Source organism: Magnolia sinica, chromosome 3 (genome assembly GCF_029962835.1).
Source record: "Magnolia sinica isolate HGM2019 chromosome 3, MsV1, whole genome shotgun sequence".
Classification (NCBI taxonomy): Eukaryota; Viridiplantae; Streptophyta; class Magnoliopsida; order Magnoliales; family Magnoliaceae; genus Magnolia; species Magnolia sinica.
The window spans coordinates 100,252,651-100,263,449 of NC_080575.1; the positions used below are offsets into that span (position 1 = coordinate 100,252,651).

At 40.1% G+C, this 10,799-nt stretch overlaps 1 protein-coding gene across 1 annotated transcript; it reads left to right on the top strand.

Annotated features, from left to right (window-relative positions):
• The first annotated feature begins 439 nt into the window (after window positions 1-439).
• LOC131240409 (ABC transporter I family member 19-like) lies at window positions 440-7,277 on the top strand. The gene is made up of 6 exons (XM_058238625.1): window positions 440-617; window positions 2,593-2,753; window positions 3,337-3,388; window positions 4,182-4,318; window positions 6,106-6,192; window positions 6,352-7,277. Exons 1-6 carry the CDS (start codon window positions 467-469, stop codon window positions 6,637-6,639), a joined length of 876 nt encoding a protein of 291 aa, XP_058094608.1. The 5' UTR covers window positions 440-466; the 3' UTR covers window positions 6,640-7,277.
• Window positions 7,278-10,799: the final 3,522 nt, after the last annotated feature.

The window sequence follows — 10,799 nt, forward strand, 5'->3', positions numbered from 1 at the left end:
TAGGAAAAAATAGTGATTGGATATCCTCCATTAAAATCCTCCTAAGGCCCACTATACTGTTTATTCAACATCCAATATGTTGATTAGGTCATACAGACCCAGTATATTGGAAGATCTTATCCATCCGATTGTCCTACTTCAACTTAAGCGGTACAAAACAGATTTAAAGATTGACGGAAGTGATGTTGATAATAGTATTATACCAATATATTTTAAACCATGGACAATCGACCATCGTTAAAACAAAATTAACGGTTTCGATCTATATATTCCTTTACTATACCATGCCCGTTGGAAAGTAAGTTGCATGGAATCTCACTGGAGGTTACTTCACTGAATAACGGCTTACTCTTCAGACGACACGCGTCAAAAATCGATTGGTTGTACATCAGCCTATATATAAAAGCGAGATCAGAAGGAAAAATACAAAAAATCTCAGTGAGGCGCTTTTTCTTCTTCTTGGCAAATGGGAAAAGAAGTGGAGTCGGAGATTTCCAGCTGCATCGAAGTATCAGCTCTGCATTTCGCCTACGAATCTCAGAATCCTATTTTCGCCAATTTCAATCTCAAGATCTCTCCCGGATCTCGGTGTCTTCTCGTCGGCGCCAATGGATCTGGTGCGTTCGGTTCCGTTTCTCTGAATTCCCATCAGTTTACAGTCGAAAATTTGCCCTAATTTCTATATTTATCTGCGAATCACCTTTTTAGGTGTAAGATTGCATGAAATTATAGCTTTCAAACTTGAAAACTTGAATAAACTAGCTCGGTTGAGTTTTTTGAGTTCGCATACTGAAATTCAGTAGTATTTGATATTTAGAAGATATAAAATTTGTAAATCTTGGAGAATTGAGCCGATTTTTGTCAGTTTTTGAGTTTTGTTGAATCGAGTTGAGTCGGCCGAATCTTGATGAAATCTGATAAAAGAGAATCAGTTCTCGATCACGGCATGAAATCTAGCTTTTCCATCCTAAGTATTCTCAGTTGAGATGAATTGTAGTCTTTTAGATGTTATATCTGGTATCTGTTCTCGGATTCGGTTATCCCTTTTTCATCAAGGAGGAATTATCTGTTCATGACCAGGGTGTGAATGATGTCCTGTTGTGATCAGTTTGTGCAGGTGGGGCCCTTGCTTTGGTTATCCAGACCAACGGCCCCACTCTTATGAGGGACGGCCCCACTCTGATGAGGGAGGCTCCCTGATTCGGTGCTTGATTCATCTATTAGAGGCCTAAAAATAGATGACCGAGGGTGCATTTGGTTGCACCGAATATCATGAAATTTCATGATTTGTAATGATTTACCAGTCTAAATCTGTGCAGAATATCATGAAATTTGGTGCAACCAAACACATCCTATGGAAACAATATGGCAAGGATCTGGAGAAAAGGCTCAAGATTGGAATGCTCGGAGATTCTGATCTGGAAAACTTTTTGGCACCCCATATGTTGTGACCCAGAAGATCAACAGCATAGATCAGTGAACAGTGTGCCTGCTTGTACAAAACATGTGTTTCAGGCACTGTTCACATCCTGATGCATCTGGACCAGATAATTCTTCTTTCTTGGAACCCTAATGCTGTTAGATGCAATGAATTATAGTTTTTCTTAGTTAGTTATTGGCATCATGGAAATGTTGTTCCTTCTATCCCAGTTGCCTGTGTCTATTTTTAGCAGTCTATTTGCAGTCACCCGCATCCAATTCCTCCATTTCACCCGAAGCGCAGTCGCCCCATCATCTAATTCAGGAAGTTCCATTCCATATGTAGGTTACATATTACTCTTTGTTTGCCATTCCCTATACTTTGAATCAATGCATTCATGAGCAGCAAGGATCTCACCGCAGGTCATCCATGCATGAATGCATCTTGCGATTTGAGACTACTTTGCCTAGTACCTTATCCTCATTTCCAAAATCTTTGCCAATGTTTTGTAAGAACCTCCAAGTCTTTTAGACTTTCAGCCCCCTCTTCCTTGTGGACCGACACAACAATGAAAAAAGCCTAAATCTCTTTAAAAAGTTACACTCGTTGTAGAATTTTCGAGACAAAATGAAGGTTGTCCTCTTTCACCTCCTCTCAAAATTATTGGTAGAACATGTGGGGAAGCCATTGGCATTGGAACCTTGTTTCTTCCCAATCTGGTAATCATAGATTTCACCTCTTCCTCCTAGATGGGATAGGATGTTCGATCCAATTTGCAGCTTCTCTAGACAAGTGATGAAAATGCAAGTTATTGAGCAAAGGTCATTCCCACCCACCCCTCTTATGAAAGAAGATCCAAATAGAAATTCACAATCAACTCACAACATTTTGACTACTCTTTGATCCCTTTACCATACGCTATCAAGCTGTGTATACTATTGCATCTATTATGTGGAAATTTTGGTGTTTTTGTTATCTTTCTTTGAAGTATACTGCCCTAGATCTTCACTGCCACTTAATCTCCTCCTTTTTTAACCCTCTTTTTTATTCTAGCTTTAGCAGATCTCTTCCTCAAAATAGGACCACCCTATTCCTCCCTATTCAATATATATGATTGCATTCTAGATCTTGGCTTTCTTTTTAGGTGCCTGATGTTGTTAATACACTTGCAGGGAAGACCACTTTGCTGAAGATACTGGCAGGCAAGCATATGGTCGGAGGAAGGGATGTAGTACGAGTGCTCAATGGATCTGCTTTTCACGATACCCAACTGGTCTGTAGTGGTGACCTTGCCTATCTGGGAGGTTCTTGGAACAAAACCGTTGGTTCTGCTGTAAGTGAGCTTTCCTATTTACTTAGTTACTTGAAAATAATTGTGATTATCCTCCATGGCAGTCTTTTGTCTTTTCTTTTAAAAATTAATGTAAGTAGACATGTATTGACAAAGAGCAGAACTCACTACTCTGTTACAATAATAATCTAGTTTGTACAAACTCTTGGTTGAATTCTTAGCATTCCAATTGGTTTTGTGGACATCGTGTGCATTTTTTCTAGGAGTATCATGGATATGTTGCTCAAAGATAGAAATATTTTTGTCTTCTCCTAATGCTTTCTTGGCATGTAGGGCAGAACTAGGTATGTTGAGTGCATCACAAGCAGTGGTTTGGTCACTCAACCATGATCCCATGTGCACAGACAACCCCTTGTATCATTTTTACAGAGTGATCAGTATCCATTCTGTCTTCTCAATAAGATAATTCTACCTCCATGGTCGTTGTCATCTAACACTGTATGACAATATGCATGCACCTCATATGAGGAGCATATGGAATCATGCATCGGATAAGATCTTATCCTGGATTTTGAGCTGCCATGAAGGGTTTAATAGAATTTTCCTTTACAACCTTTGACTGCAGGGGGAGGTTCCACTCCAAGGTGATTTCTCTGCCGAACACATGATTTTTGGAGGTATGCCATCTACAACAAAACTGTAGCGTGCAGGCTTTGGTGCTATATATTATTCATTTCTTTTCTTTCTTTATTCTCATCTGTATTCTTTTGTCATCTTCCAACAATATATTTGTTTGTACGAATAAAAGCTATTTTTCTCATTTACGAATGCCTGGAGCAAAGTGAAGAGTGCTTTCTTCTTCTTCTTCCTTAAAGAGGGGTGAGATTATTATTATTATTATTTTATGACGACAGGGTGTCTCTGCCCCTTTTTAAGGCAGGACTAATCGCTGTGGGTGCACGCAATCACCCGCAAACCACGTGCAGAGGGACAAGAACTTTGTTGAACATAAAATACAGCTATTTGCTCATTTATGAATGCCTGGAGCAAAGTGAAGAACTTTTTTTTTTTAATGATGACAGGGTGTCCCCACCCCTTTTTAAGGTGGCACTAATCCCTAAGGATGCACACAATCACCCACAAACCATGTGCAGAGGGACAAGAACTTTGTTGAACATAAAATACTTTCTTCTTTGAGGTTTCCAATAAATTCGTTTATTGACAGGACTACTATGTTGATATACAGTTCTATTCTGATTTCTTTAGATACATGCAACAGATTTCAATTTTTATTAAGATCTGATTTCCAGTCATCCCAATAATAAATCTACTTTAGGATGAAATTTTCTTGCCCTGCATTCTGCCAATGCCAAGTTTTCCTTTATTGCTGGAAATCCAAGCAAAGCATGAGTTTGAGCTGTAAAATTTGAGTTCCTTCTGCTTTTGTTTCATCTTCTTTTTCAATTGCAGTTGAAGGTGTAGATCCTGTTAGGAGAGAGAAGCTGATCGACCTGCTTGATATTGATCTGCAGTGGCGGATGCATAAAGTTTCTGATGGGCAGCGACGGCGAGTGCAAATCTGCATGGGGCTTCTCCATCCTTTCCAGGTAGTTTATGCATCATGTGCTTCAATGCCATGACACATTAGCCTGCATGTGCATCAAGTGCTGCATATCCTACAACTTCAAGGTAAAGGAAGAGCATGTGTAAAACCCCGAAATGGACTAAAATACACTAATTTTACCAAAATTTCATAAACCATTCAAAATGTCAGCTTTACCAAATCTAATCCATGGAAAATCCAGATCTCATTGAATTATCCTAATGATCTGATTTGCAAATTCAAATGATTTCTTACATCCCAATGTCTCATTTGACGGCATTGATCCTTAACATTTTGATAAAAGGGAGAGTTGTGGGGCAAAGAGGGATGGGTGTTTGACAAAATGGAAAGAGAAAAGGGGAACCATGAGTTCCATGTGAAGGAGAAAGAAAACCGATTCAGCGAAGGGCGTTTGATAATCACTTGGGTGCTTGTTCAAGGAAGAAGAAGAAGAAGAAAAGGGGAACTGTCTTGGGTAGCATCTGTTGTATATTTCATCCATCAAATTGTAAAATTGTGAAAGGGAAAAATAACCATCGTAATAATTCTAAGCCTTCCAATGGATATGGATAAAAGTGTCCAATGATATTCTGCTCATTTGTTAAGATGGAGCTGCAGTGGTCTCATGTTAGCAATACCATAATATGTCTGCGCGTGTATGGGTGGGTGTGCATATAGTTTTCTTCTAGAATTTTTTTTTTTTTTCCTGGAGGTCAATGAGAAGTACAAACATTTCATTGCTGCCTGTGGAAAATGTGTATGTAGGGATGCAAGTATGCCGATATTCATCCTTTTGCATGCGTAAGCTTCTCTAGTTGTATGCGCATGTATGTATGCTTGCATATGCATTGTTGGATGGGTGTGTATTATTAAGCTTTGTGTATATTTCTTTGGGTGGTGTCTATCTCATGTCTGCATGCCGCATCTTTGTGTCTGCGAATGTATGTGCATTATGTTACCCATGTATGTGCACAAGCGATGCATTGCCTTTTGAGCTATCTGTATAAAACTGTCGCAACTTATGACCAAAATCTACTCATGCCTCAGTGGTAGACTCACAAGAGTTTCAATACGAGGTCATGGGTTCGAGTACCCATTATGGTGAAATCCCACTGTGGTGTGTGTGGGGTGTGAGTGCGTGTGTAAAAAAAAGGATGGAACTTTTCCAAGTCAACTTGGTTTGGCCATGGTCCTTGTACCAATTCCAAAGTCTTCTCTCTCTCTCTCTCTCTCTCTCTCTCTCTCTCTCTCTCTCTCTCTCAATTTTTTTTTTTATTTTACATGCACACACACCCTCACACGCTCACGCCGTAGTGGGATTTCACCACCTATGGGTACTCGAACCTTTAACTTGGTGTTGAAACTCCTTAAGAGTCTACCACCGGAGCAAGAGTAAGGACCCGGTTCCAAAGTCTTCTCGAACTTCTTTCAACCTGTCATCATGCGAATAAATTCATGAGAGGAAATCTGATGCGAGTAACGAGAGTCATGCAAGAGCAGTATGATTTGGACTGTAGACCATTCAATTTGTGGAACATGTGTTTGGCGTCAAAACATCATGTATGTGCATTTGTGTTATGCATGCATGTTCCTCCCACAGTACAACCATCTTGCATGCCTACAAATTATCTGTATGTTTGTGTACATGAATGCTCGAGATCAGTAGTATGTCCATGAAGCCTATATACATGTATAGTATAGCACACTGATGAGTCAAGCATGAACTGTAGTTGTATACATGTGACTTTTATCTTTATTATTAACCATATTTAGCATTGTAATGAATCATAGGTACTGTTGCTAGATGAGGTCACGGTTGACCTAGACGTTGTTTCAAGGCTGGATTTACTAGACTTTTTCAAGGAAGAATGTAATGATGTAAGGAATTCTTCATTCTCTTGTTTGATCACATGCAACTGTGCACGAATCAGATCTTTCCTATTTCCCCTAAAAACTTCAAGGACTAAAAAGCTTCCATGTTAGTTAGTCCTTCACTGAAATGTCCTCACTAATTCAAATGCATGCTTCTTACTACAGAGAGGAGCCACTATCGTGTATGCCACCCATATATTTGATGGGTTGGAGACGTGGGCGACAGATGTTGCATACATCCAGGACGGTGAATTGCGAAGAGCTGAGAAGCTCTCTGAGCTCAATGAGCTGAAAAATGCTACAAACCTTCTCTCAGTTGTTGAGTCATGGCTCCGTTCTGAAACCAAGTCTACGAGCAAGAAACCTATCAATGCACCCACGCAATTGACCAGGACCTCTCCCTTTGACACCTCCCCATTTAGATCATCTAGGCATATGGCCTACTACCGATGATCTCTGTTTCCTGTTATATTTTGGTGAGCCTGGAACACGGAACACATGACCTAATGGTATGGAATGGTGCTGATCTTTGCTTCAGAACATTCCAACACCATACTTTGATTCTACCATCTCTCTCCAATTTCACTCTGCTTTCCACTGCTTGTAGTAGTTAGCGAGAGTTACAGGCATTATATATCTAAGCCATGCGGCTCAGCCCTGTTGATTGTATTGGTGGTAATAGGTTCACCGGTCATATTGCTTATGCATGTATTTGAATAGGCAGAAAAGTCAGGCAGGGTTACTGAGGCAATCGCGTAAGTTATGCATAAGGAGGCCTTGATGGGATCCACTTCTGTAAGTTGTGTATTGAATCTGCATGTTTGTTACAGTCCTTGTTTTCCCTTTTTTTTTTTTTTGATAGATATAACATTGATTTATTGAAAGATAAGTCAAAAGGGATTCATTATGCCCGTTAAAAAATAGAATGCCTATACATATATATTTTGGGAGGAATGTGTTCTTGCCATGTTTACTATTTTTGTGGGAGGTAAATCCAAATGTGTATTTTTGTGGAAGGTTATTCCAAATGCCCATGCAAGTTGCATGTGGTAGTAAACATATACAGTGAAAGATCTAGCTAATTTGAACTTTTTTTTTTTTTTTTTCCTGTTAGCTGGTTAGTACACCCCACTGTGAGTTCACACTTCACTGTTAGCCACCCCCACTAGGGATCGATACCAAGACCTCAGTGTTGAAACGAGCCAATTTGAACTTACATACATGTATTCATGTTCAAACTAAACACATATGTTGGATGAACGCATACAGTGTCTATCTATGTCTATTACACTCTTAATCCTTCGTTCTCCTATGTTAACACTGCCATAGGATTCTGAGATTGGTTCTCATCTGAACATTGAAAGGGCATGTGATGACATTTTAAATGGTTGTTTGATTTTTTATCCACGAGTGTAATTTGTGGTAAATAAGTAATGATTATTTACCCGTGTAATTACAACAACGGTCCCGAGGTTGACATTGACAGTGAGCTTGTTTGCAAAGCTTCCGACTCTAGGGAATTGAATTCATACAATTTTCACATGTAAAAATTGTGGGGCCCACCGTGATGCTTGTATCTTATCCACGCTCTGTCTATTTGGCTAGCTCATTTTAGGGCATGAGAATGATGCAAATCCAAAGCCTCAAGTAGACCACAATGTTGAAAGCTTCTCGGGGGCATAGAAGTTTTTGATCAAGCTAATATTTATGCATACTCTTCATGCATGCCAATGTGATCTTATGAACAGGTTGATAGATACGCATCCCTAAGGGGCCTACAAAGGCTTCAATTTTGAACGGTGGAAGTCATTAACCCCTTATATCTTGTGGTGTGGTCCATTTGAGCTTCCAATATACCTTATTTTTGGACCCATGCCCTACAATGAGATGGTAAAACAAATGAACGGTGTGGATCGCATGCATATCACTGGGACCTACAGATTTTGATTGGATTTCATGCATTTGGACCCTGTTTTCAAGGCATAATTACCCATGTATTGTCCTCGCAAACAAATATCCTTAAAAAGTCATTAATGGTTATTTACCCCTATTTACGGATGTAATTGAAAAAACAAACACCCTAAATGAATTCCAGGAATTTTGGAAATTTTAAGTATGGTGGTGGTTTTCTAACGTAGGGTTCATATTTCATACGTAATAAGTCTTTAAACAGCTTAAGAGTTTACTTGAAAAGGAAACTGGGTTTTTTTCTTGTGAGCTCTACTCTTCATCATGTGTGGCCTGCCCCAACGGGATCATTAGGAAACTAAACTGTGGAACAAAGGTTGTGTGGGGCCCACAATGATGATCATATGAAGTCCACTTCTTATATCTATTGTGCTCGTCTCATGTTAGGACACCCCAAAACGAGCTGCAACATTAGAAAACGTGGGGATGGATCACCTGCCATTTAAAACAATTCTCTTTCTCATCATAGCATGTAGCCACACCTGTATCCTGTTTGCCTCCTCTCAGCTTCCCTTTTCTATTCTCAGCATAGTTATACAGGTGGAGTTGAACTTGCTCTGTTTTTCTTGAACTATTTTGGCATTGGTTTCAATCACCCATCTGATAGCTACAGTTCTCTTTCCAAGTTGGGGTGCACGGTCACGGTCTCAGGCTTGGGCTCGAGGTCCGTCGAACTATATTGGACCCACATCTGGACCGTGAATCTGGTGGCTCTCCTCCTAAACATAGGTTATTCCAAAAATCAGCCGTATTAAAAAATCACATGGGCCACACCATCTGAAATAGTGGTAGATCATGCTTAGAACATCTAAAATCACTCGGTGAGGCCCACATGAGTTTTAGAAAGGCATGAAAGTTGGAGGAACACTCATCTAGGTGGGACGAACACAATGATCTGCCTAAATTTTGGGGTCTAGGCCAAACTGGGGACATTGCATCTGATGCACGGGGTGGATGTTCAACCCACATGATGGTGGGCCTACGTAGTTCAACTTCAACATAACTCATAGCAAGGTCCGCCTTACAGGAACATTTCCCCCATCCATTGATAGGATTAAGTTTTAGCCTTCCAGAAAATTAATTCCACGGAAAGTTTTATCCCCATTTGTGGCAGAGATGAGAATGGTGTTCTGAGGGGCTACGGTGATGTATGGTTTTTATCCACACCGTCCATCGATTTTGCCCTATCATTTCAAGGTACAAGCCTAAAAATTATGTAGATCCAAGTCTCAAATGGATCACACCACAGGAAGCAGCGGCTGTTGAAACCTTCCTCGGGCTCACCGTGATGGTTCATTGCACCTCGATAGCAAAAAAAGTTTTCAACGGTTGGTGTTTAAATCCAACAGTGCGGTCCACTGGAGCATTGGAACTGCCTCATTTTTGTGCTTATACGCTACAGTGATATGGAAAAAATGGATAGACGGTGTAGATAAAACCCATACATCACGGTGGCCCCCCAGCCCCTGTCCGTCCTTAGCTAGGGACGGGAGGAAGTGGATTGGCTGGTACCACACACCAGCAACCTAGCTGGTGTGGGTACGTGTTATGCGAAGACGAGTTACACCGTTCATCCATTTTTGGAGATCATTTTAGATATTGATTCTAAAAATGAGTAATTTTCAGCCTTCAAGTGGACCACACCACGAATAACAGTGGACAATGATTCTCACCGTTAAAACATTAGTAGGGCCCACCTTAATGTTTAATTTCCATCCAATCTGTTTATAAGGTCACACGGACCTGTATTAAGATTAAAAAACAAATATTATATTAATCCAACGTTCAATCTTTCACTGCTTTTTACATTGTGGTCCACTTGATTTTTGGATCTCTCTTATATTTAGGCTCGAGCCTTATGCCGAGCTAACCAAGTGGACGGACGGTTTAGATATAACTCATACCCATAATGGAACCCACAGAGCTTGGTGACGTCAACACACCAGCCACATCGCTGTTGTGGTACTCCAGCCAATCTGCCTCTATAGCTGGCGTAAATACGTGGTTTGCGAAGACGAGCTTCGACGCTCCTGGAGCTCTCTGAGTTGTACGAACGGTTCAAAGGAGATCAAAGTTACATGGCCCAACAATGATGTATTTATTATATCCACACTTTTCATCCATTTTTCGAGATCATTTTAAATTATTAGACAAAAAATGAATAATATCCAAAGTTCTAATGGACCACATCGACATCAAAAACAGCAGCGAGAATAATGATTTTCACAGTTAAAAAATTTGTAGGGCCCACTATAATGCTTGTTTTCCATCCAATCTGTTAATAAAGTCAAATACATGGATGAAGTGGAAATTTTTTTTGGTATATTGATCCGAAACTTCTGTGACACCAAAAGGGTTTCAATGATATATGTTCAATCCTCCACTACTTTTTTCAGTGTGGTCCACTTAATCTTTAGATCTGTCTTATTTTTCGGATTAATCCTTAATACGATCTCTCCAAATGTATGGACGGTTTGGATATAACACATACCTCATCATGGGACCCGCCGACGTGCATACACTGGGTATATAGCTGGTGTGTGGTACACCAGCCAATCCGATTTTTTTTTTTTTCTTCTCTCGAAGCCTTCACAAATTGCGAGAAATGATACCATAAGCAGTCTCTAATCATCCCACCTTCGGCC